Source organism: Elgaria multicarinata, chromosome 22 (assembly GCF_023053635.1).
Source record: "Elgaria multicarinata webbii isolate HBS135686 ecotype San Diego chromosome 22, rElgMul1.1.pri, whole genome shotgun sequence".
NCBI lineage: Eukaryota > Metazoa > Chordata > Lepidosauria > Squamata > Anguidae > Elgaria > Elgaria multicarinata.
The window spans coordinates 578,866-606,630 of NC_086192.1; the positions used below are offsets into that span (position 1 = coordinate 578,866).

The following is a 27,765-nucleotide window of genomic DNA, read 5'->3' on the forward strand; positions in this document are numbered from 1 at the left end:
GGAGCTGAGGGGTGGAAATGGCAGGGGAGAGGATTTTGGCTAACACGAGCTGTTGCGGAACAGCGGAACAGACCGCCTCAGGAGTGCTTCAGCAGAGGCTGAGCAGCTGAGGGTCGGGAAGCTGTAGCTGCGAGAGGCCTGCGTTGAGCAGAGGGCTTGACTAGGCTTCTGAGGAGCCTTCCGACTTGGGCAGCGTATAAACAATCTCCTTTGGTTCTCCGCCTGCCTCAGCTGTGAGGCTATGAAACTGCCTGCTCCTGAGACAGAACGTGGCTCCCTCCAGTGCAGATGGATCCAGCAGTGCCAGCAATGCGGAGCCCTTTTTTCTCAAGGGGTTGCAATTACATGGGGCCAAAGCCTGGGCACTGCCTGCTTCTGCTGTCCACCTCCCCAAAGCCCACGTTTTGGCCAGGATCTAGTGAGTTAGGTGTGTGTGTGATCCTAGCTGGGCTGGGTGTTCTGGCCTTGTGACTTGCTTCCCCCCTGTGCTGGGACCCAAAGTGAAACCCCACACTGGCCCTTTCCCCATTTCAGAGAGAGAGAGGAAGGGGGTCTTTTTGGAAAGCGGAGGAAGCGGTTTGGATGCTTAGATTTCCTCCTGCCCTGACAAGTTCTGGAGAAATGTTTAACTGCACACAGAAAGTCAATATTTGCCTGCGGAGGGGAAGAATTACACAAATAGGCGTTGCTGCTGGTTCTTGGCAACGCTTGGGGCCACTTCTGTCCCCCCCCCCCCTCCATGGAGCCAGAGTGGGTGGTAGTGGCAGCACCAGAGGCACAAGGAAGAGCCACTCCGAGGACCAAGGTGAAGGGTGGGGGAGCCTGGGGGTCCGTGGAATGGGGTTGGGGGCTGCAGGCGTCAGGGGGCCTTGAGGTGATTGATGAAGAGGCAGCTGCTGCTCTTTGTGGGGGGAGGGAAGGAAGAGGGGCTGCCCCACTTCACAACCGTTTGGGAGACTCCTATGAAGGGGCTTCACGTGCCAGGCAAGCTGAGGGGTGTGTGACATCCAGGGAGGAGGGAACCCTGCTTCCTTGTAATGCGCTGTGAAAGGAAGGGCTCACCCCACCCCAGGGCTCACTATTCTGTAATTAGGAACTAAGGCTCCAGAGTGGCTAAGCGTTCGCAGGGGGACCATTCTCACACAGACTGTATCCCCCCCCCCTCACTGGAACTGGCACCAAAGCAGCAACTGACGCTGGAAAGGTTGTAATTGGGGTGGGTGGGGTGAAAGACCTTCCTAACAACAAACCACTTCCCCCCACACACAACCCACCTCCAAAATACAAAGGACGGAACCTCTTATTTTTGCAACCCTCAATCTGGAGAGTGAAGATCACTGGGTGTCTTGCAACAGAGCAAGGAGGGAGTGGCACGCACACACGCCCTGTCGTGTCCAAAGGCAATGCTGATGGAAGCTTTCTTGGGGGTGGGGACAAAGACCACAGGTTGGGGGTGAGCTTCATGGAGGGCTCCAGCAGCCTAATCATGAGGGTGGGAAGGCTGTGCATCCTGCCCACGGCCTCCCGTTTCCTCCCCCGGCCTCCCCTGGGGCTGCAGTGTGGAGTGTGGCACTGGAGGGGTCTCCAACCGTGGCTTTCTTCCTCTCCAGCAACAGCAGGAGCAGCACTCCCCCACCCCTTCTGACCATTCAGCGATGGCTGCTCTGCCCTGGACTCTGCTGTTCGCCTGCCTGTTTCCTCTGCACACCACGCACCGTGGGGTAAGTTGCAAATGGGCCTCATGGGCCATACTCAATGGAGCCCTTTGCCCCAGGGCGGGCTGGCAAAGCACAGGTAAAGGCATGGGTGTCAAGCCCGGCCGGACTAGGAGCGTCCCTTTCAGCAACTTGACCAGGATGGATTGCTTCAACGGGGGCAGAGCACCAAAGCCAGATGGGGAGAAGGATGTTTGTGCTCTTTACGGTGTCAGGCTGGGCTACTGAACTGGGTTTGATCAGTCCCCAGGGCTGACCGTGATGAGGCTCACGGAGTCTCACTGGGAAAAAGCCGGTCCAAGTGGCCGTCTCCCTGGTGTATTACGAGTCCTGCAAGTGGGTGGAAAGGTGAAGTCCGCTTTCCCTCCTGTGGGTTTTTAAGGTGGCGCTTCCCCCACCCCGCAACAAAGTGACTCTCAGTGTGAGGATTGGCACTGTGGGGAGAGGGAGGTTTCTCCGGATTCCAATGTCCAGTTTTAAGCCCATCCTCTGTCTGCTTCCAGCACACTCAGCCACGCATATGGTGGGGCCTGGAGCCATCAGAGGGGACACCAAAACCACAAGGAGCCCTTGGCAAGGGTGGGGCTGCCCTAGAGAGCTCACTCTGGCTGCTTCTCTCCTAGGCTCCTCTTGTGTGCGCCCTAGATTCAGGGGAAGAAATTCCTCAGAGGAACATCCTCCAAGTAAGAAGAGCCAAACCATGTGGATTTTCGTTTTAAAGATTAAAAAAAAAGGGGGGGGCAAATGCTATTTGAAGCTGTAACAATAGAAAAGTTACGTTCAAGACGGGGAATGGTGGTGGTGGTGACTCTCCTAGCCCTTGTTGCCCACATAATGATGGTCGGCACCAAGAATGTGGGGGAACGTAATCAGTCCCGAAAGCCAAATTTAGATTGCCAGGTGGGAAGTTGAAATCTAGAACCTCTTTGGGAGTTTTCTCTGAAACACTATTAGAGAATGATGGAAAATGGAAGCCTTGCCCAAACAATGAGAACAAAAAGGAATACGAACTTGAGCAAAGGGAAATGCAAGCTATATGTATATATGTTGAGGCGCATGCCACTGCATTGGATGCAGAAAACTAGCTGGGGAGGAGGTTGGGTTGTCGGATGCTGATGGGGTGAAGGACACGCAGGCTGCAGAGACGCTGAATGAATTCTTTGCATCTGTCTCCTCTGCTGGCATTTTAAAAAAGGGGCCTCTGGCTGGCTACCATGGGAGACAGGCAGCTTGGACTAGGGAAGCCTTTAGTCTCATCCAGCAGGGCTGTTCTTATATTCATCATCATCATCATCATCATCATCATCAACATCATTATTATTATTCTATTAAAATCACATACAATAAAATAAAATAGACAAACTTTCACAAAACAAACCACAAACAAAAAAAGAAAAGGAAAGGCATAGACAAGAAAAAAGTATATCTTAAACAATTTGCTATATATAATTAGTCTTCCCTTAAATATATAATATAAAAAGAAAAGGAATAAAATCCAACATGTAACATCCTGTCATCCAAAATTGATATGATTCTGTTGGAGGTTTATACCCTTCTTTTTAAAAAACACAGTCTACCAATGTCTTCTACTCATCTACAAATTCACTTCCCTTCCCTAAACCTTCTTTTATTCTTAGGCTACAAGTCAATTTATCATTAATAGCAATCTCCCAGACTTCCTTATACCATTCCTCTAATTCATATTTTTTTGCTCTCTTCCATTTCCTTGCTATTATTAACCTTGCAGCCGATAAAAAATTTGTAATACAATATAGTTTGATATTGGGGAGACCCAGTCTTCCCTTTTTTTGAGATCTGTACCACCTTTTTTATTTATTCTGGTTTTCCTATCTCCATTACAATAATTATTCAATACTCTTTGCCAATCCCTTAATACTCCCTCTGAAATTTTAACTGGTAACATCCTAAACAAGAAATTAATCTTAGGCAGTATCTTCATTTTAACTAATGCAATTCTTCCAAACCATGATAATTTAATTTTTCTATATTCATCTAATTTTATACTTATCTCCTTTTTAAGTCTTTTTAAGTCTCCTGATTACTCTCCTCCAATTTCTCTAAATTCTTCGTTATAATTATGGCCAAATAACTAATAGAGTCTTTTATTCTAATATCAATTTTCTTCTTTTTCATAAAATCCCGCTCCTCATTCTTATCATAGTTGAACAATATTACCTCTGACTTAGACGAATTAATTTGTAATCCTGTCTACTCTCCAAATCCCCCCAGATGGTTTACTACTCTATCCAATACCTTCAAGGGTTTTTTCTATTATTAAAAGGGTATCATCTGCAAACAAGATAATTTTATTACTATCCTTCTTACCAATTCCTTTTATCTTCTCATCTTCTCTAACTACTTCTGCAAATAATTCAATTACAATGGCAAACAAAATCGGAGAGAGAGGGCAGCCCTGCCTGGTACCACGGGTCAACTGAATCTGTTCTGTTACTCCATCATTTACCACCACTGACGCTGTATTGTAAGAGTATAATTGATCTATCAATCCTTTAAATCTCCTCCCGAATCCAAATAAATCCAAAATCTTTTTTAATGCTGGCCATTCCACAGAATCAAAGGCTTTAAATATATCTAGGGCTAATATTCCTGCTTCCACCTTGTTTGCATTAATATCATCTATTTTATTTAATACTCTACCAATTAACTTCCACATCTGCCTTCCTGCTATGAAACCACATTGATCCTTTTTAATATACTTGTATATAAATTTATTCCATTATAGCTGTTAAAATCTTGGCAAACTGATTTATTAATGATATAGGTCTGTAGGATCCTGGATCCGTTAGGTCTTTGCCCACCTTTGGCATTAATATTATTAACGATTGTTCCCATGACTTTGGTATCCTATCCCCTTCTAGTATTTCATTATATAATACCTTTAATTTAAGTATTAACATTTTTTTTAATGTTTTATAATATTCTTTTCCCAACCCATCTGTCCCTGGGGCTTTCCGTCCTTTCAATCTATCTCCTTTATCTCCATCTCTGAAATTGATTTTTTCCATTATCTCCCTATCCTCTTCCTGTAATTTGACTTCCCAATGTCTTTCAATATATTTCTGAATTTCCTCCCGTGGTTTATTTCCTGCTGTATATAATTCTTGAGAGAATTCTTGGAATATTTTGATTTTTCCCTTCGTTAGGTTACAAGCCTTACCTTTTTTGTCTTTAATTACTCCTATCATATTTCTCTCTTTTTTTAATTGCGTGGATCTTGCCAACATTTTAGAATTTCTGTTACTATATTCAAAAAATTCCCTCTTCAAATATAATAAATCCCTCTGTACCTTTTCTATTTCTTTTTTATCTCTTTCACTCTTTTTAGCTTGTAGGTGTGCAAAAGTTACTTTATTTCTAGTTTTTAAGTATTCCTCCTCCAATTTGCTAATCTCTTCTTCCACTTCTCGAACTTTGGCTTCTTGTTGTTTCCCTAAATAAGACATTTCGCTAACGCAAATTCCTCTTGTTACTGCTTTCATTGTATCCCATAATACCGCTTGCGAGCCCCCCCCGCCCCCCGGTTCATTAATTTGCCATAAGTCTTGCCATTCCTTCTTTAACTTGTTTCTAACATTTAGATAATTAAAAATTCTGGTGTCTAACCTCCATCTTTTCACCTCCTTATAATCTTTCTTTATCTTGATATCCATACTAACTATTGCATGATCCGTTCCCCTAATAGCATCTATAAAAACATCATCTACTCTCGACATCAAATTCTTTGAAATGAAAATATAATCTATTCTTGAGTAATTCTTATGCACCCATGAATAAAATGTAAACTTCTTTTCGTCTCCCTTCAAATATCTCCAAATATCTACTAACTTGTTTTCATTTATTATTTTACTTAAGACCGTAGTATTTTCCCATTTTTCTGCACCAGTAATATTGAGCTTATCTTTACATTTATCCATCACCATATTGAAATCTCCTGCTATCACCAAAAAACTTTGTTGTATAGCCCAAACTTTTTTCAATATTTTCTTATAAAATTCTCCCTGATTATCATTAGGGGCATATAAATTCACCAACATATATTTTTCTCCCCCCATCATTCCATAAATTAATATATACCTCCCCCTTCATCTTTCTTTATTTTTAAAACATTAAATCCACATTTTTTTGATATTATAATCACCATGCCCCTCGATTTTGAAGTTCCAAAGGCCTTCTCATAAATTGAGGTACATCTTAGTTTAAGCTCGTTAACCCCTTCTTTACTCTGGTGCGTTTCCTGCAGGAAGATCACATGGGCTTTGTTCTTGTTCAACAACGTTTCTATCCTTCTCCTTTTTGTAACGGATTCCAACCCTTTGACATTCAATGTCATAAATCTTAATTTGTCCGCCATGACAGTCGATTCTCCCTTGTTTCTTGGCCCTGTAAGTGAGACATTTATATACCCAACATTTACCCTCCCTCGTCCCTCTCCCCCTCCCCTCCCCAACATATACACACAAAATGCAGGTTGCTTACCTGTAACCATAGTTCTTTGAGTGGTCATCTGTGCAGTCACACATATGGGCTCCACGCAGGCGCAGAGCCCATATGTGTGATGCACAGAGACCACGAAGAAGAACTCCCCTGGCATCACTTCTAGAACCTTCTTCTTGAAGGGCTCCCTTGAGCCTCCAGGCGAGGGGGAAAGGCATTTCCCGTCTCTGGATCAGCAGCTAGCCCAGTCTCCCGATTTACTTTAATGTTCTCTGCTGTCTACTACACCAAGTCCCCGGCCATAACTCCTAACTCTTCTTCTGATTGTTGTTGCTCAGCTCTTGCAGCGCCTCCCTCTCTCTCCTGATGTCGTTGATCTCCTGCAGTCTCTTCCACTTTATATAGACTAAGCTTCACAAGAAGATCCATGCTCTGTTGGAAGTGAAGTAATCTTCTGCCATTTGCCACTGTGTTGAAACTTCAACAACACCGGATACCCCCAGCTATACTTAACTCCTTTCTCCTTTAAGACCGTTGTGCATAGCTTGATGCTTCTTCTCCATGCCAGGGTTTCTGGACACAAGTAATTATATATTTCCACCGGGTCGCCTTTATATTTTGGAACCCCTGTAGCTTGTCTTGCACTTCTGATCAGCTGATCATTCTTGTAATAATTGGAGAATCTTACTACAATGTCTCTTGGGGCCGGGTGTTGTTTTCTTAAATGAAATTCTGTGTATCCACTCAAAATCTGCATCCACCCAGGAGGCATCAGGGGCTAACTCCTTAAACTGTCCAATAACTACTTCTCTCAACTTTTTAGAGTTTTCACCTGAGCTCTCTGGAATTTTTTTAATGCGCATGTTGGCACAGCGTTCCCTGTCTTGTAGATCAATTAATCGCAATTCCTGCTGTTTCATAGTGATGAGTTGCTGTTGTATCTCGCTATGATGTCCTTCTGCCGTCTGCTGGAGATCATCAGTAACCTTCTTTAATCCAGTAACTTCTTTCCTTAAAATCATAACATTTTATGAGGGAGGAAGCAGCAGCCAGGCACCTCTCCACCGTGCCTGGGTCCAGCTCCAGCTCAGAGCCCCCTCCCTCCTGCTGTCACCTGTAACTGCTGAACTTTCCAACTAAGATTGTAGTGCCTGAATTTGCTTTCTTTTTCCCCCTCCTCCTCCTCCCTCCCAATCCCCTTTCCTTTTGTGTCATGTTTTTTAGATTGTAAGCCTGTGGGCAGGGACTGTCAAGAAATACTTTTGTAAGCCGCTGTGAGAGCCTTTTTTGGCTGAATGGCGGCATAAAAATCCTTAAATAAATAAATAAATAAAATAAATAACATTCTCTCTGACCTCTTGAAAGGGTGACCTCTGACCTCTCTCAATCCTCTTCAGTCACTGAAGAGATCACCTCAGATACAATCTGAGATTTCAAGATTTGATTGTTCTCTTCTATCAGCTCCTTCAGATCTTGATTGTTACATTTTAAAGCCTCAAAAAAGATTTTTTTTAGCTCTGAAAAGCTTTCCGTTTCGGGTGGGTTCTTTCTCTCTCTCCCTTTCTTCTCTTCTGGTCTCTCTGCCTCTGAGTCTGAGCTACTGGTGTTTCCATCGCCATTTTATTTTTGGCAACTCCAACCTGACTTTACTTCTGGTGCCCAGCTTATCCAATTGAGACATTTCCAACTCTGCCCTGACCCTCCTTAATCTCTTCACACTAAGATCTGACAGGTGGCTTCTAGACCTAACCCAGGAAGGGATTGTTTGCTGTTTCAATTTCAGTCGGCTGGGTCGCTTCATTCACTTATCAGGTAAGTCCTGGACACCAATGCCGCTTGCAAGATTTATGGCTTCCTCCCTTCTAACTCGCCCGAAAGTCAGTTAACTCATCCTAATAAGTTGCTGATAGTTTCCCACCGCATTCCCTTCAATTAACTCACGATCATAAATCTGTTGATGGAGACGTCATTTCATTTTCATTTCTCTGGCACGGGAGGTTTTGCTGCTCAGTCCATGGGCCAGAAGTATCGCCCCCCCCCCTTCTTATATTCTTAAGCTGCCATATATTGGGACAAACTCGCAGATGGTCTCCAGGTGGTCCCGGGCAGGGAAGGGACTTTCCCCTCGCCTGCTACCTGGTTCTTTTTTAACTGAAAATGCTGAGGATAGAACCTGGGACCTTCTGCACATGCACCATATGTTCCGATATGAGAGCAGCCTTTTCTTGAGCTCAGTCACCGGTCCATCTAGCCCAGCTTGTCCTACTGTGACTGGCAGCAGCTCTAAAGGATGAGCAGAGATCTCGCCAACCTGGGGTCACACAAGGTGCTTTTAACTGGAGAACGAACCCAGGACCTTTAGGCACACAAAGCAGGAGCTCAGCTATTCCGCTTTCCCCAAAGGCTCTGCTTCTTCGCCCAGCTTTATCTGCCCGTATCTTTGCAGGGCCCCGACGGGAATGGATCTACAGAAGCCGCCCTGCTGCTGGATCTTGCTCTGCCCGAGGCAACCACTGCTGTGCCCCTGGCTGCCACCCTGCTGCCTTACAGGCTCCCCAATGAAGTGTCACAGCCAGAGGGCGAGGGCTCAGCTGAGAAGGTCATAGAAGAGCACCAAAGCTCTTCTGAGGAGGAGGAGGGGGACCACGGACAAGGCTGCAGGAAGGGCCTCTCTCCAAAGAATATGTCCGAGATCACTCACGCTATGATGATGTTTGCCACTGACCTCCTGCGCGAGATGGAGAGGGAGAACGGCGAGGACAACATCTTCTTCTCTCCTCTCAGTGTCAGCCTGGCGCTTGCCCACTTGGCTCTAGGTCAGTACTCCCAAATCTCCTGGGGGCTCAGGAGGGATCTCTCCCCCCCCCCGCCCCCGTCAAGTCACAGCACTTTGTGGCTACCGCCACCGCTTTGCTTTTAGAGTGTGGAAGGGGGAGGTCTGCCCTTACTCAGGGGAGCTGGTTTCCTTGTGCACTGCTGAGTGAGGCAGCCCCAGGACAAACGATTCACACAGAAGTTCAACAGGCAGCTTCCTCTGAGGCCAGGCAATTCTCTTGTATCTCTGAACGATCCGTTTGCAGCCAGTGCAGAGACAGCTGGGGAAATGCCTGCTCCCAGCAGAGGCCCGTTGAAAGGAGGCAAGGCCAAAGTACTGAATCAGATGCAACGGTCAGCCTCCCAGCCAGTGGGTGTTCTGAGTTCCTGGGGGCCTTTAATGAACTCTTGCTGCACAGCACACGAGCAGCCTTGTGGGTGGCGCTCAGGAAATTCTATAACTTGGATGGGAGTGGTCCCAAGGATGCTGTCACCCCGTTCTTCGGAGGCATAAATGCAGTTTGCTTACCTGTAACCGTAGTTCCTCGAGTGGTCATCTCTGCATTCACACACATGGGCTCTGCGCCTGCATGGAGCTCGTTTAGGAAAACATTTTTGGCGGGAACCCCTCCCCCACCATCCACTGTTGCTGGGGTCCCGCTCTTCTCAGTTCCTTGAGATCAAATTGCTGGCCTCTTAACTAGGAGAGAAACCACTTGGTATCGACAGCACATTGATATCAACACCAAAGTGGGGATGGTGGGTGGGTTGTGTGAATGCAGATGACCACTCAAAGAACTACGGTTACAGGTAAGCGACCTGCCTTTCTTCTTCGTGGTCTCTGTGCATCACACATATGGGTGATTAACAAGCTTACTCCCTGGTGAAGGGTAGCTGCAGATCAATGTGCCGTCTCAAGATGGATGACAGAACTGCTTGCCCAAAATTGCAGTTTGTCCTGGTACAAACATCCAGACAGTAGTGTGTAATGAAGGTAGAGGGCTTATACCAAGTAGCCGCTCTGCATAAGTCCAGGATCGACAGTCACCTGCCTCAGGCTGTCGACCTTGAGGCAGTACACACCAAATGAGGTGTTACAGGATGATTGAGTTATAAGCCCTCCAACTCGTAGGGCAGTTTAATAGCATTCACAATCCACACCACAAATGTTTGTGACAATAGTGATTGCCCTCATTTAAGGACAACGTAACAGGCAAATGATATTTTAGTCTTACAAAATTTTCCAATGCAACAAAACAAGAGCTTGCCTTACATCAGGTGAGTTTAATGCGACTTCCACTGGAGTAGAAGGAAACGGACAGAAGGTAGTAATTGAAAAAGAACCTTCCAAAAATTTAACCTGAAATCCAAGGTTGCCATTGGCTCAGATGGATTTGATGTCCAGAGAGTGTAGCAAGATGGATAAACTGCATGCTGCTTCTTTTTTTTTGTAAACCACCCAGAGAGCTTCGGCTATGTAGCTTCGGCTACATTTATAAATGTACTAAATAAATAAATAATGCTGGAATGAAGCTCAGGCTCAGATAAAGCATCCAAATACAGACATATTGATGACTATTTCAGCCCTAGCATACAAGGAGTGTAAAGGTAAGTACGTCCTTCAGGGAGGCTGAATGAGGTTGGAAGTCCCGAAGATCCGAGTATTTAGGGGGAAAAAATCCATTTCATGGTATATGATTTTTCTGTTGCCAGCTTACAGTCTGGATGTAATATGGAATCAACCTCATGTCAAAATTAGTCAAGGTATCAAGATTCATCATGCGATGAGTCTGAGCATTTGTAGATCGAGTTGTTGGACTCTGTCTCGATGCCAGGAAAAGAGGCTTGGTACTGATGGGAGTTGGAGGACCCTACTCTGTGATATCTTCAGAAGTAGAGTGAGCCATGCTTGTGTCGGCCACTGAGGGGTGACTATGATGTAGCCTGTGTGGACCAGATGAATTTTTTAAAAAAATAGAAATTTATTTTTAATGGTACTCATGAAATGAGAGGGAAAACAAGGGAAACAGGTAAATAGAGACCTGGTCCACTCAATCTGGAATGCATCTCCTAGGGATCTTTTCTGATCCCTGCTCTTGAACAAAACAGGAGATTAATCGCATTGTGAGGTGTCACCAGAAATCTACCTCTGGAATCCCATATTCCTGAGAAAACCCGAGATAGAACCAACAGATTTGACTGCCACCTGTGTGGGTCCTTCTGAAGTCTGTTGAGTGATTCTTCTATACACTTGCCTCGTTCAGCCATGTGTAGGACCGAAGCGAGATTTCTCTGCCGATGGTCCCATCGGAATCTTCATTACCATTAGAGTAGACCCAGAAAAGTGGGTTACTCCTTCCTTGTTTATATACCACAACATGCTGTGTTGTCTGTAAGAACTCACACTCTGAGGCCAGTGAGGTAGGTCTCAAAAGACTACCGCTGTGAGTTCAAGAATGTTGACATGATGCATTCTGTTTCTCCCTTGCTTCATTCTTTGGGATCAAAGAGAGCCACAATGAGCTCCCCAGCCGAACAGCAAAGCGTCTGTTATGAACACGCAAGATAGAGGAGGAAATACAAGGGGCATGCCCCATAGCAACTAAGATGCTACTAGAAGCCAGTCATCTAAATACGGGTAGATTTTCACCCCATGCAGGCAAATGAACTGCCATATATTTTGCAGATATTCTGGGGGCTGTGCTTAGGTCAAATGGAAGCACCCAAATTGGAACATATCTGTACCTGTGATAAACCCAAGGTACCTCTGGTGAGTATTCCAAATGGCTAAATGGAAGTATGCATACTTTAAGTCTATAGAGGCAAAACATACTCCCTTCTGAGGAGCAGCATTAACAAGAACCGTGTGTCATTTCTAATTTGCTGGTTCTGATGTAAGTATTAAGCTGTCTCAAAACCAGAATAGGTCGCAGAAATCTGGAGAGGAGCAGATCAAATATAGTAGGGTAAGTAAACTGAGGAAGACAATGGCTAAGTAAAAATCACCACTAGGGTCCCTGGTCTGATTTCTGATGAGACTGCTTGAAGTGCATGTGTTGTTGTCTTGTTGCCACTGTTGCAGGAAACGAGATGAGTGATGGGATTGTGGTAACATACTCATCTTTCTAGCCATTGTTTTTGGGCGTCTGGATTGCATCCCTCGCCTCATGCATTTTTACATTGAACAACCTTTCGCCATTGAATGGCAGGTCCTCAATCTAGCTTACAGAGTGAGACCTGCTAATCATAGGTATGCATGCGAAGCACCAGAGCGCCCACCATTGCTCTCGACTCACAGTCAGTGAGGCGATGGGTCATGTTAAGTTGCTGATGAGAGGAAAAGCTGTTATCTGGACATCATAACTAGATAGCGTATGACTCTGAGGCCCAAAGCAAATGAATATGTTCGGTGGCCTGGTAGGTCCAACTATGTTCTGAAAACTCCCCTTGGGAATAACTGGACTAATATAGACTTGGGACATGGGTGCATAAAGAAAAAAAACAATGTCCATTACTGGACCTTATGTAAAGATTCTGCCCTTTCCGATGTCAGAGCCATCAAAGAAGGGGCCTTCCAAGAATTTTTAATAATAATAATAATAATAATAATAATAATAATAATAATAATTTCTTGCCTGCCTCTCCATTTTGATGGACTTTTCTTTTTCCTAAAGCTTTTAAAACTTGATTTTGTTCTGACTTTATATTGCTAGTTTTACCCTACCCTGTGCCTGTTTGGTGCATTCTCTTCCCCTCATTGTTTTATTATGATTTTATTAGAATGTAAGCCTATGCGGCAGGGTCTTGCTATTTACTGTTTTACTCTGTACAGCACCATGTACATTGATGGTGCTATATAAATAAATAATAATAATAATGATCAAGGCAGGGAACAATAAACGATAAAATACATGATAATTAAAACATAATATACATTGTTAAAATCATCCTAAAAAACATCCTAAAAACATCTTAAAATTCCACTGGATTTTAACTGTTAAAAGCAGTGTTGGAAGGAAAAGTATCGACACTGGAGTCAGCTTCCCAGTACATACAGCGTGAGATGCAAAATCCTGCACTTTATTTACAGGGTTATGTGTCTTGATACCGAGCCTGGTCATCCTCAGTGACCGGGAAGTGGTATAAGTCCTCCGACGGAGGTTCTGCCCTGTGTAGGCTCTACATCATGAGGTGATGCAGAAGAGAGCAATGTTGAGACCGACTGACAGTCCTCAAAGGACTGAGGGGAATCAGGTCTATTCTTATGCTCCAACTCATCCTCCCCAAGTTGATCTCGTGATGCCCCATGAAGTGGGGGTGGAATAGGGAAGAGCAAAGTAATTGTACTGACGCATTGTGGCAGTAAAAGCTGAGCCCTGTGTATCGGTCGCAATGACAGCGATCTCAGTTGTACGTGTCCCCATCACGGTACTGATGTCAGTATCCATTCTTGCATGTTATTCTCTGGAGACGTGGCCTCTTTGACATTGTGTCCCCTCCTCTCACAAGGGGGGGGGGAGCAAGAATGATGATGTCAGACATCATGGTAATAAAACTCTCTCCATTGAAAGCAGAGCACTCAGAGCGTAGAGACTCTGGAGGGAGACCCTGAATTTGGCGGTTAGCCTGCAAGGGATATGCTGTCTGACGTAGTGGAGAGATGTCCATTTGCTTTGAAGAGAATAGATATCAGATCTCACCCTCTGACATTGAAGCTACACACAAGATGCCAGTCTCGGTATCAAGAGTTCCAGCCTTGGTACTGAAGAAGCCAGTTATGTTCTTCATCGTGGTCTCTGTGCTATCACCTGCGCGGGAGCCAGGATTGGGAACTTCAATAGCTGAGGAAGTATTTTTGGTGGGAACCCCACCTACCATCCTACTATGCATGCCCCGGGGGTCCTGCCTTGCTCTTCAGTTCTCTTTCGACCACGCTGCTGCCAGCACATCAGGAGCTTCTTCTCTGAAAGAGAAAGAGAAACAAACTTAGAAAGCTGAGGATTTCTTCTTCTTACCTTTTCTGTGTCCCTCAAATTTCATCATCTTCTTCTCCCTCTTCCTTTTCTTTAAAAAAGAAAAAAAAAGAATATATACTATTATCTTCCTTCTACTTTTCGCTATCACCTATGTCCGACGCACAGAGAGCCCCTTTAAGAAGTGCTCTAGATGCAACGGAAAAGTTCCATTATCCAATGGACATTCCCTGTGCCTCATCTGCCTTGGAGAAACACACATCGTCGAGACCTGCGCGCATTGTATGAAACTATTGCTCCAGGCACACCGAAATAGAGCTGATTGCCATAAGGCGATACTCTGGAAAAAGGCCCTTGAAGCAGTTGATGAGTCCGTGCTGCAGGCCTCGACTTTGACTAGCCAACCAGCGTCTTCCACTATGGGGCAGACTGACCCCGCTCATGGCGCCAAGTCCCGTACCCTTGTAGCAGCAAAGAAGCTGGCTTGGGACCACAATACCTCTCCCGACATGAACCTACCCGTACACTGCGCTCAACATCTAAGGTCCTCCTCCGAGTGCCTACTCCGAGGGAAGCTTGGAGGATGGCAACAAGGGAGAGGGCCTTTTCGGTGGTGGCCCCCTGACTGTGGAATGATCTCCCCGATGAGGCTTGCCTGGCGCCAACACTGTTATCTTTTAGGCGCCAGGTCAAGACTTTTCTCTTCTCCCAGGCATTTAACACCATTTAACAATGCAAAGTTTGTTTTTTAACGGATCCCCAGAAATGTTGTTTTTAAATGGATACTGTTGTTTTTATACTGTCATTTTTATGTTTTTAAATTTTGTATACTTTTAATGTTTACTGTTTTTAACTTCTGTAAACCGCCCAGAGAGCTTCGGCTGTATAAATGTAACAAATAAATAAATAAATAAATATAAAAGGGCAAGAGATCATAAGACAGCCGGGAACAATGGAAAGAAGAAAAAGAAATCTAAAAGGGATAAGGAGGTGCAGCCACAACCGTGTCCCCCTACCCCCCAACACCAGCTGGATCCGCCGGGACCATCACCCCCTCTGGTACCAAGTCCGCTACCAATTCTCTCGGTCCCGCCAACTGCAACTTCCATCTCTGAGGGTGTAATTCGTGACTCGCCAGCGTTGAGGGAATATATCCCGCCGGCGCAACCCACGACTCACTATACCGAGCCGCTGTGTCACGACCTTCCACATCAGTCAGAACTGATATACCCTCAACCAACTTACAAACATCAGAGATTCCATGGCACAACGTCCAGAGAGACCTTCCAGCATAGATCCCAGTCACCACATCGTGAGTGGGACAGAGACTCCAACTGGTTGATGCCTAGGTTGTACACTCCTGACTGACGCCGACACCAACATTTCAGGGATGAACAATACCCGTCCCCCATCTTGCCCCGCTACCGAAGCCTCCGATCTCCAGCCTCATCTCATTCACCACCGCCTCCACCGGTGCCACCCAGGTTCTCCTCTCTCTGCTACCCATTGCCTACCAAACAACACCCATCCAGACCACAGCCTTGAAACCAGTCTCCTTCCCAACCTGAGGACGACTACCAATCCGATTCATCATCCATCCTCTCAGCCCCGCACTCTGCTCCATCTCCGGATGACATAGTGGGAGCCCCTGACACTAGCCATTTTGTGGAACAAATCCTACGCATGGCTCAGTCGCTCGATATTGATGCCCAACAGCTGTCCGAACAAGTCTTGGAACCGGTCTTCAATACCATCTATATCGACAACACGCCCCCAATATCGATCCCATTTCTCCCTATGCTACTGCATAAAGCACGCTAATCTTGGAAAACTCCATCTGCGGTAGGCCCTACGTCCAGACGCCTTGAAAGCCTTTATAGAGTTCAGGAGAAGGATGCATCCTTTCTATTCACTCACCCCAAACCGAACTCCGTGATAGTGAAGTCATCCCAAGGCTGCTCTAACAAGACTCACACGACCCCGGCCAACAAAGAAGGGCGCCAACTTGACATGAATGGCAGGCGGATTTACTCCTCAGCCGCACTTATGCTGAGACTGGCCAACTACCTCGCCATGATGGCACGTTACCAAATTTTCCTTTGGGAAAAAATGTCCTCTCTTATAGCTCATCTGCATGATGACCAGCGTGAGGTGGCTCAGATGTTCCAAGCCAAAGCAGCTAAACTCTCCAAACTCCAACTCAACTCTTCTCGCCACTTAACAGACTGCGCATCCAAATCTATGATCAGCTCCATAGCCCTCCGTCGCCACACCTGGCTCCGCTCCACGGGCCTAGCAACTGAGGCTCGATCGTGTATAGAGGACCTCCCCTTTGATGGCGAGGGCCTCTTCAATTTTTCAACGGATGATGCTATGGACGTCATTCAGAAAGGACGCTCAATGGTGAAAAAGATGGGGATATCCCAACCAGCCCAATATCCCTTTTACAAGAGATGCTGGTACCAACCCCAGCCCTCCTTTAAAACCAAACATCAGCAACACGACAGGCCTGGCCACTACCAGCAGCCATACCAACAGCCCAAGTGACAACTGTCATCACCTCGCTTCAGACAGCCACACCCCAAACCGGACACCTTTCCTAAGCGGCGAGTTTGACAATTACCACCGTCCGCCCGAATCGCCTCTCTTCGGCTCCATCCTAAAACAATTTTACAAGATATTTATTTAAGCATTTTTATCCCACCATTCAGCCAAAAAAGGCTCTCACGGCAGCTTACAAAAATATTTCTTGACAGTCCCTGCCCACAGGCTTTCAACCTAAAAAACATGACACAAAAGGAAAGGGGATTGGGAGGGAGGGGGAGGGGGGAAAGAAAAGCAAATTCAGGCACTATATTCTTAGTTACAAAGTTCAGCAGTGACAGTTGACAGTTGGTAGCAGGAGGGAGGGGGCTCTCAGCTTGAGCTGGACCCAGGCATGATGGAGAGGTGCCTGGCTGCTGCTTCCTTCCTCACTGGTGGCCTCTGCAGAGACAGTTGGTAGCAGGAGGGAGGGGGCTCTCAGCTGGAGCTGGACTCAGGCACGATGGAGAGGTGCCTAGCTGCTGCTTCATCCCTCACCAATGGCCTCTGTGCATCACACACTATGGGCGATTAACAAGCTAACTTACCGGAGGTGGACATGGACAGCTATCACTACCGATGCCTGAATCCTTACTATTGTCCGTGAAGGTTACTCACTAGAATTCCACACACACCCTCCTCTTGGCCCCATGCAAATCACAGCACCATCCAAGGCCCTCGTAGACGAGTCAAGCCTCCTCCTAAGCAAGGGAGCTATCCAACCCGTAACAACACACATCCATCAGGGTTTTTTCTCCTGCTACTTTGTGGTTCCGAAACAGGATGGGGGGCTCCACCCCATCCTCAACCTCAGAGACCTAAACACTTACATCACACCAAAGAAGTTCAGAATGGTCACCCTAGCCACAATCCTACCGCTCCTCCAATGCGACCAATGGTTCACATCCATCGATCTCAAGGACACGTATTTCCACATTGCCATCCACCCTGCTCATCACAATTTTTTTCACTTTGCTATTGGCTCTGAGGTCTACCAATTCACAGTTCTTCCCTCCGGGCTCTTCTCTGCCTTGAGGGTCTTTACAAAGTGCATGGCGGCTATTTGTGCACTCCTTCGAACCCAAAACATAGAAATTGTCCTCTATCTCGACAACTGGCTACTCGTAGCCCCTTCAGTCACCACAGCAATCCGCAACACTGCACACACACGCGACTTTCTAGGTCTCTGTATCAACACAGACAAATCACACTTTATCCCATCTCAATGCATCGCGTTCATTGGAGTCGACATCGATTTCCAAACGTCCCGAGCCTACTTACCACAAAAAAGGGTGGACACTCTAATCTCTCTCACCAACACTATTTGGCAACACCATTCAGCCACTGTCTGGACAATTCAATGTCTACTCGGCTCATGGCTGCCATGGTGCATGTAGTTTAATGGGCTTGCCTCGCCTTCAAATGCGCCCCTTATAGTCCTACCTTTTACGGGCATACAATACTGATGCCGACCCATATCGAACTCACCTCCTCATACCACCGAGCATTTGCTCTTCACTCCGAGGGTGGACGCACCTGCCCAATCTTCTCCAAGGCATGCCTTTGCGCCAACCAGAACCTTCCATGACAATCACAACGGATGCAATGGACTTAGGATGGGGCGCTCATACCAACCACCTCAAAACGCAAGGCCTATGGTCACCCTCCGAGCGCCCACTCCACATCAACACCCTAGAACTGCTGGCAGTTCGCAAGACACTAATTTCATTCGAACCCGAGATCCAGAACAGACACATCTTAATATTACACATTACCCTTGCCATCTTCGACTGGGCCATACCATGGGGCATTTCGTTGACTGCACTGCATATCGCAGGGAAGACCAACCACACTGCAGATGCGTTAATCCGCAACTATTCAGCAACTCACGAATGGGAGCTCTCACAAACCTTTCTCGCCAAACTCTTCAAACAATGGCACACATCCGTCATAGACCTCTTTGCATCTCAAACCAACGCAGTATGTGGACAGTTCTGCTGGAGAGCAGGTCACGGCAGATCCTCCCTGGGAGAAGCCTTCCAAACGCAATGGGCACACACCTTTGCTCACATGTTCCCACCCTTTGGCCTCCTCAGCCAGGTTATTGCCAGACTCAGGACCGAACCAACGGAAACGATCCTCATCGTGCCGTGGTGGCCTCGCCAACCTTGGTTCACCTCCCTCGTATCCATCTCGAACAAGTGATGAGGTCTGATTCCAGACCTCATTACAATGAACCATGGTCAGGTTCATCACCCTGACCTCGAAACATTGCACCTAACAGTGTGGAAGATCAACACTCACCAGTAACCCTACTGCCCGAGATCATAGAGATCCTCCAAGCGGCAAGGAAGCCCTCCACTAGAAAAGCATATAATAACAAACAATTGAGGTTCACCTCCTTTGCCAAGGATCATGGCTTTGATCCTCATAAAGCCTCCCTCAAAGACATACTTCTGTTCTTGAAGTCTCTCCTCAATGCTGGCCTCCAATACTCCTCCATTTGAGTCTACCTCGCGGCCATATCTGTGAACAACCCACAGATTCAGGGTCATTCCGTTTTTACTCACCCACTCGTCAAACAATTCCTCAATGGGGCCAAAAACTTGCCCCCCCTCCAACTAAACCAATAGCTCCACAATGGAACCTCTCCATAGTGCTTAAAGTACTAACGGCAAAACCATTCAAGCCGCTTGTATCCACAAGCCTTCACCTTCTCTCCATGAAGGTTGCCTTTCTTGTTGCAATCACATCTTCGCATCGATCATCCAAACTCTCCGTGCTTCGAGTCAACCCTCTGTACCTATCCTTCCATGCCGATAAGGTCACTCTCTGTCCCGATATGGCATTCCTTCCCAAGGTGGTCAGTGCTTTCCATCTTAACCAGGATATTGTTCTCCCCACTTTTTTCAAAGAACCATTCTCTCCACTAGAAACCACACTTCACTTTCCGGACGTACATAGAACACTAGCCTTTTACAAGGCACACACCAAACCGTTCAGAAAATCACCTCGCCTCTTCCTATGTTATGGTGAGCCTAAGAAAGGGACTACAGTCTCCTCTCAAAGACTCTCAATATGGGTTGCACAAATGATCCGACTCACATACCAACTTCAAGGTTTACCCCTTTCAGAGCCTATCAAAGCTCATTCTACTTGCAATACGTCTACTTCTATAGCTTTCTCCAGAGGAGTTTCCATTCCGGAACTCTGCAGAACAGCCACCTGGTCAAAACCATCTACTTTCACCAGGCACTACAGGCTAGACGTTAGAGCTAGAGCCGACTCCAACTTCGGCAGAACTGTACTGTTGTCTCTCCTCTAACCTCATCCATGCACCAGCGAGACTACCCACCTCTGGTAAGTCAGCTTGTTAATCGCCCATAGTGTGTGATGCACAGAGACCACGATGAAGAAATGCAGGTTGCTTACCTGTAACTGTAGTTCTTCGAGTGGTCATCTGTGCATTCACACAACCCACCCACCATCCCCTCTTGGTCTCGCTCCATGACGATGCCGAGAGGTCTCTTGCGCAAAAATAAAATAAATACCTCTCAGTTCCGAGCCATCTGCAGTCTCAAGGAACTGAAGAGCAAGGCGGGACCCCAGAGGTATGCGCAGTAGGATGGTGGGCGGGGTTCCTGCCAAAAATACTTCCTCAGCTATTGAAGTTCCCGATACTGGCTCCCGCGCAGGCGCAGAAGCCCATAGTATGTGAATGCACAGATGACCACCCAAAGAACTATAGTTACAGGTAAGCAACCTGCATTTATTGCCAGTCTTGGTATCAAGAGTTCCAGCCTCATAGAATCATAGAATAGCAGAGTTGGAAGGGGCCTACAAGGCCATCGAGTCCAACCCCCTGCTCAATGCAGGAATCCACCCTAAAGCATCCTTGACAGATGGTTGTCCAGCTGCCTCTTGAAGGCCTCTAGTGTGGGAGAGCCCACAACCTCCCTAGGTAACTGATTCCATTGTCGTACTGCTCTAACAGTCAGGAATTTTTTCCTGATGTCCTGCTGGAATCTGGTTTCCTTTAACTTGAGCCCATTATTCCGTGTCTTGCACTCTGGGAGGATCAAGAAGAGATCCTCGCCCTCCTCTGTGTGACAAGCTTTTAAGTATTTGAAGAGTGCTATCATGTACTTAAAAGGTTGTCACACAGAGGCGGGCCAGGATCTCTTCTCGATACCTCAGTACCAAAGAAGCCAGTTATGCCATTGTCAGTCTTGGTATCAAGAGTTCCAGTTTCAGTACCGAAGAAGCTAGTTATGCTATTGACAGTCTCGGTATCAAGAGTTCCAGCCTCGGTACCGAAGAAAACAGTTATGTTATTGCCAGTCTTGGTATCAAGAGTTCCAGCCTCAGTACCGAAGAAGCCAGTTATGCTATTGCCAGTCTCGGTATCAAGTGTTCCAGCCTCGGTACCGAAGAAAACAGTTATGTTATTGCTGCCGAGGGAGCCACTTGTGGGGAGTCTAACAGTAGTGGTTAGATCTGGCTTCGATACAGTAGCCTCGGCATGAGACTTTTGTTGTTGTTGATGTATGTCCCAAAGGCTTAAGTGACCTGGCATTCCTACATATCTCTTTTGCTGCAAAGAGCATCCAGATTTCTGGAAGATTGGCACAACCCATGGATAGAGTCGGGGTCTGAGGACGCTGAGGGGACATAAGGGGCTTCTGCCATGATCAGCTGCATCAAGCACTTCAGAGAATCCATGGCTTCTAGAGCTTTTCTCCGCAGAATCGCCCCAAGCAGTCAGTCCCAGAAGGCTTAAATGATCCGGCCTTCTTAGATATCTCTTTTGCTGCAGATACAGCTAGAGAGAGTCCAGTGTTTGAAGATCGGAATGACCCAAGGTTAGAGTCAGGATCTGAGGATGCTAAGGAGACATAAGTTGAGGAACCTCTGCCATGAGTGGCTGCATCGATTGCTTTGGAGAATCTATAGCTTCTAGAGCATTTCTCCTCAGAATCACCATTATGTGATTAGCCCTCAGAAGGCTTAAGTGTCATACAGTGGTGACAGGTCTTGATGATGCCTCTCCCAAACAAATCAGAGAGAATATCTGTCTGTTGGGGAAACTAGATTCCGTCTGTTGGGGAACAACAGACAGATCTGTCTGTTGGGGAACAGATTCCCCAATCTGTCTGTTGGGGAAACTAGATTCAACACATTTTCTGGAAAAAAAGGCCTTAACGGCTGTGTGCTGATGTGATCCCATATCGCTGGTGGGTAAAATAGCGAAAAATACTAACAATAATAAATAAAGACTTAACAAACACTGAAAACAAACTAAAAAGAACTAAAAACCTCAGCACTCTAAAGCTTTCTCCTCATGAGAAAGACAGAAGTTCCCAACGAGACATCCTTTCAGCAAGGCAGTCGAAAGAGAACTGAGAAGGGCAGGAACCCAGAGTCAGTGGATGGTGGGGGAGGGGTTCCTGCCAAAAACATTTGCCTCAGCTATAGAAGTTTCCGAAACGAGCTCCACGCAGGCGCACAGCCCATATGTGTGATACACAGAGACCACAAAGAAGAACTGAGGCTTCTCTCTCCAACGTGCTTGGCCCCTCCTGCTACCAACGGATGTAAGCGAGGTGGTGTTATATTTGGGGCAAATGGGGGCAGAGACCCCCTGCCTGTCCTCCATCTGCTTGTGGCAGAGAGGTCCTCCTACAATCAGGTGTGCATGCTCTACTGCTTCCAAGTTCCACACACTTCTCTGACAGTCTGTGGCATATGGAGCCCCGCTGGCAAGCAGTTAGCCTGGATTCAAGTAAGAGAACTTTTCCTCTTGCACCTGTGGTGAAGGGCTCGGCACGGCCACTGCCAAAAGCGCATGTTTCCACCTTTTCCCATCGGGAGCATTAACTGTGTCACAAAGTATGGATGCAATGTTCACCCCCCCCCCCCATCTCTTCCAGGAGCAGCTAATCAGACAGAGAAACAGCTGCTGGAGGCCCTGCGGGTGGAGCTCATGCCTTGCATTCACCAGGCCCTGCATGGTATGTCCCAGCACCTGAGCAAGACGGCGCTCAGCATAGCTGCCCGTATTTACCTGGAAAAAGGTGAGAGGGCTGATCAGGGGCAGGGTATGAATACAGCTTTATCTTTTTGCAATTAGCAGCAACAGCTGGGGTGGGCGGGAGGGGAACTATAGAAAGGTTTAAAACCTATAGAATTTCCCCTATGCAGACTGGCACCCCAGATGATACTTGCACCAGTAGAAGCATGATATGTGCATGGTGAACATCAGAGCTGCCGGGGGTGGGGTTGTATGTGTGTTAAGATTAACCTCCCACACTCTGATTTGCATTAAAAGCCCCCAGTACTGGCACTGGCGAGATCTGAGAGAGCCAGAGATGCCTTCACACATTTCAAAACCCTTAAAGTTCCTCTCTCGCTGTTTAACATCCTGAGTGTTGGCTGGAAGAGAAAGCAGAGGGCCGTTTTGTAATGCAGCAGAGGTCCTGGGGCCTGTACAGGTTTTATACCTGCAGCCCTGCAAACCCAGCAGAAGCGAGAACCAATTTCAGAAAAACTTCCTGTAAGAGCAGTACGACAATGGAACCAGTTACCTAGGGAGGCTGTGGGCTCTCCCACACTAGAGGCCTTCAAGAGGCAGCTGGACAACCATCTGTCAGGGATGCTTTAGGGTGGATTCCTGCATTGAGCAGGGGGTTGGACTCGATGGCCTTGTAGGCCCCTTCCAACTCTGCTATTCTATGATTCTATGATTCTAAGTAACAGTGGGATATGGGGCACAGGTCACAAGCTCCAACCCCACTTTCAAGCTAGTTCTCTGGAGAATAAACCCCTCTTCTGCATTTAAAACCTCTAGCCCTTAAAACCACCAAACTGTTTTTGGCTAGTCATGGTCTGAATTTAGTGCCTCTCTGATTAGAAGATATATCTCCATAAAAAGGGCCATTTTCATTGAGCGCTTTTCCTTCTGAGCGTTGCTCCTCTTTTGGGTCACATAGAAAAAATCCCTCTGTTATTAATAAATGAGCTTCACGGAATAAGGATAAACTCAACATATTCCAGCAAGAGACTGAGAGGAAGGAGGGAGAGAGAGAGAGAAATGGTAGAGAGATGAACTATTTAAAGAGAGAGAGAAGATAAAGTGGTATCTTGACCACAAGGATATAAAATGATTTAAATCATTTAAATAAGATAATCTGATGTAGCCTGGCCCCTATAAATGTAACTCTTAGAAGACAACGTCCTATTTCCCTTGAAAAAGTCGTTTTATTGTTGCTACCCTGAGAAAATTTTACACACACACACATGTAAATATTCTAAAATAAGTAAAATAAACAGGCCCACAAAAGAGGACAGGGGAGGGGGCAATGTTGGCGGGTGGGGGGCTGCTACAGAGCAGGTTTTGCCAGTCTGGTGCCCTTCAGATATTTTGGACTACAATTCCCAGCATTCCTGGCCATTGGCCATGCCCCCTGTTAGGAGTTTCCTCCTAATGTTTAGCCAAAATCCACTTCCCTGAAACTGCCATGGAGCGTGGGATCCAGCAGTCTGGAGTAATCCAGCATCTCCTCCTGAAACAGGGCGGGGTGGGTGGGGATTCCTACCAGCAAGCTAGGAGTTGACTCACGCACACCCCAACCGGATCTTATTGGGGTGGGGCTCAGTCCAGCCATGTCCTGCCTCACTTGCTAAAACCCTTGACTCTTGACTCTTCTCAGGATTCCTTGTGAAAGAGAAATTCCTGGAAGACTCGGAGAGGTTCTACGGGGCCAAGCCAGCCAGCTTGTCAGGAAACAATGAGGCAGACCTGGCAGCCATCAACAACTGGGTGAAAGAAGCAACCAACGGGCAGATCTCCACCATGCTGTCCGACCTGCCGGCCAACACCGTAATGCTCCTGCTCAACGCAGTCCATTTTCAAGGTGGGCTCTGCTGCTCTTCCCCTACCCTCATGGAGGTTGCACACTGGCCACGCTCGGTTTGGGAACTTTCGGGAGAGCCAGGGGTGACTGTGTGCTTCCTCTACAAAAGGTCTTGAGAGAGAGAGAGAGAAGGGAGGTAAAGTGCAGTAGGGGTCTAATAAATGTGAAGTAACCTGGGCTGAGCCGCTAAATCAATTACGTCAGGAAATTTCTAACCAACCCCAAATGTGCTCCTAATAGATCAAGGAGTAAATGAAAGTTCATATTACTTTAATACATGTCATTGCAAAAACTGAAGAAGGTGACCTTCCATCCTAAGGAGGCCATTCTCTTTTAGGATCATGGAATCATAGAATCATAGAATAGCAGAGTTGGAAGGGGCCTACAAGGCCATCGAGTCCAACCCCCTGCTCAATGCAGGAATCCACCCTAAAGCATCCCTGACAGATGCTTGTCCAGCTGCCTCTTGAAGGCCTCTAGTGTGGGAGAGCCCACCACCTCCCTAGGTAACTGATTCCATTGTCACACTGCTCTAACAGTCAGGAAGTTTTTCCTGATGTCCAGCTGGAATCTGGCTTCCTTTAACTTGAGTCCATTATTCCGTGTCCTGCACTCTGGGAGGATCGATGTCTCTTCTAAGACCATTTGCATGATGACAGATGTGCGCATCATCTAAAAAGAAATAAAGCAGGTTTCTCACTTCAGTAAATTTAAGAAGGGGCAACCTCCCAAAGTCTTGTCCTCTGAGTGACAGCTCCTCTCTCTCTCTCTCTCTCATTCTCTCTGATGGATTCTTCCTTTGCTTTTCGGCAGGATTTTGGGAGACCAAATTTGACCCTAACCTGACTGAGCCTAGAATGTTCCATCTGGATGATGAGTTCACAGTCTCCGTGGAGATGATGAAGGCACAGATGCTACTTAGCTGGTTTTCAGTAGAGTCCCTGGATATTCAGGCAAGCATTAACTGTGGGGTTGGGGTAGGTGGGTGAGGGGGATAATAATCCAGGGCTCTCGTCTTAAGCCTGCAAAAGATCATCACTCACATTAGACGAATGTCTGGGCCTGGGAAGACGCTCCCTCTATTGTCCTCCTGGGGGGGGGGTGTTCACAAGAAAGGAAAGACGCCTTTAAGGCTCCACTCTGCTGCATTGGTGCCCTTTCATCCTGATAGTTCACTTCAGTGTCCCAATAATTGGTGGGTTAGAGCCCCTGCTTTGCAGGCAGAAGGTCCCTGGTTCGATTCTTGGCATCTCCTGCCTGAAACTCGGAAGAGCCACTGCTGCCAGTCAGTGTCGACAATACTGGGCTAGAGCAGCAGTCTTCAAAGGTGGATCAGGAGATGAGTCCAGGTGGGCTGTGGCAAAGCTGCTGACACCACGTTGGGCAATTGTGAAAAGTTGGAAGTGGGAGTCCCACATTGCAAGCTGAGAATCTGAGATGGCTCTCTGGTCCAGACCACTGGGCTAGAGGGACCAACTGCCCCACTTGGTCTAAAGCAGCAGCGGCTTCCCACGCTCCTGGCCCAGGGTTCCCTCTCCTGCTGCTCCATGTTGTCCACCCTTCTTCTGATCCTCACTGTGGTTCTTCCAGGTTGCCAGGTTCCCCTTCAAAGGCAACACGACCCTCGTGGTCCTTCTCCCCAACCACGTTGAGAGGAACTTCTCTCGGCTGCTGCCTGAGTTCCACAAAGTCAATGGCCAAACTGCCTTCCCCAAGGAGAGGCCCACCAGCGTGATGATGCCTAAGCTGCACTTGCAATACCACCTGGACCTCAACCAAGCTCTCAGCCACTTAGGTGAGGGGGGGGAGGGGTTGGCCCAGAGGGTGTGTTGGGGGTGCCACCTCTTCTGCTAAACAGATCTCTGAGGATATTCAAAGCATATTGTAAAAGTACTGCAGCACGTTAAACCAAATGAAAGTCAGCAGCAAAGCAGAACAGTGCTAAGCGTTTCACAGTGCTAAAAACAGCGCTGGAAATGCTCGGAAAAATAAAACGGTCTTCATCTGGCACTGAGCGAACGTAGCATTAGGCACCTGGTGAGGCTCACTGGAGAAGGCATTCCATAGATGAGGGGCCACCACTGAGGGGCTTCTCTCTTTTAGGATATTTTACACCCACATTCTGTTCTCGAATGGAGAAGGATGTGATCTAATATTTCATTGGCAATAGTGTGGCAAAGACAGAGAGCTTGCCGGGCCTGACCAGGCCTTCTGCCTTCTCTTCTTGGAGTCATTTGCCTATTTTGGGGGATCAGGTGTAGATCATCCTCATTCTTTATGAGAAAGAGATCCTAATATGTGCTAGGCCCTGTACAAAAATATAAATAGTTGTCTCGTGTTTTCACCTCCTTCCATGTTGACTCTTCCTTGCCTTTTCCCAACTCAACTTCAGCCTATGTTCTGTTGGCAAAGGCCCCTTCAGCTGGGGTTTTAGAAATTGCAGATTTGGAGTAGGGAAGGGAGCTCCCCACCCCACAAACAGGCCCAGCCCTGAGAATAGCCTTGCACAAACCATGATCTTGTTTTCTGTGTCTGCGATGTGCCCCTACTGTGAGTCGCTTCCTCTGTGTTTGGGTTGCCATCTTGACTGTGATTCCACTCCTTTCCCCATAGGTCTTGGCGAGTTGTTTTCTTCCCCAAATCTCCGTCCCATCGCAGAGGGACCTCTCTTTGTCTCCAGCATCCAGCACCGAGCTGCCTTAGAGCTTTCAGAGGCCGGGGTAGAGGCGTCGGCCGCGACCAGTGTGGCCATGTCTCGTTCCCGCTCTGATTTCCACCTTAACCGGCCTTTCCTCTTCATTATCAAGGACTTCACAGGCATCCCCCTCTTCCTTGGTAGCATCCGGAACCCCGAACCCAGTGCTCCAAAGCAGGGGAAAACAAAGGATTGTGTACCAATAAGTGATGGAGAATCATCGCTGGTCTGTGCAAAAGACCCCGAGAAGCTCTGAATGGCCGTTGGTATGCATTAAAGCCAGGGCAACTGTGTCATAGTCAATCAGAGCTTTTCAGGGACCATGCCCAAGCGGCCGCACATGCACACACAAATTTGACCTTCCAACTGGCCATTGATAGAAAGGGTGGCGATTCTGCAACCAATCCTAAAAGCTTCAAAATATAGCCCTATAAATATATCTGCCTCCAAAGCCTATTGAAATGCATTGGGATGGGTGGTGGTCCTGCACTCTGACCTGGTGCAAGACTCTGCCTCACTTGGAATAAAGGTAAATAACAGGCTTGTTCATTGGTTGTATCCTCTGCGTAAACATCAGCTAAAGCTTCTGCATGGCA

General features: G+C 47.0%; 1 protein-coding gene across 2 annotated transcripts; it reads left to right on the top strand.

The window, feature by feature from the left end:
• The first annotated feature begins 694 nt into the window (after nt 1-694).
• SERPINF2 (serpin family F member 2) lies at nt 695-27,716 on the top strand. 2 transcript variants are annotated; one of them, XM_063146458.1, is made up of 9 exons: nt 695-805; nt 1,611-1,721; nt 2,339-2,398; nt 8,638-9,007; nt 22,492-22,635; nt 24,271-24,474; nt 25,288-25,427; nt 26,065-26,269; nt 27,088-27,716. In XM_063146458.1, the coding sequence occupies exons 1-9, from the start codon at nt 740-742 to the stop codon at nt 27,423-27,425; spliced, it is 1,638 nt and encodes a 545-aa protein (XP_063002528.1). In that variant the 5' UTR covers nt 695-739; the 3' UTR covers nt 27,426-27,716. The 2 variants fall into 2 exon arrangements, with proteins under 2 accessions (XP_063002528.1, XP_063002529.1); XM_063146459.1 differs by lacking the exon at nt 2,339-2,398.
• The last annotated feature ends 49 nt before the right edge of the window (nt 27,717-27,765 follow it).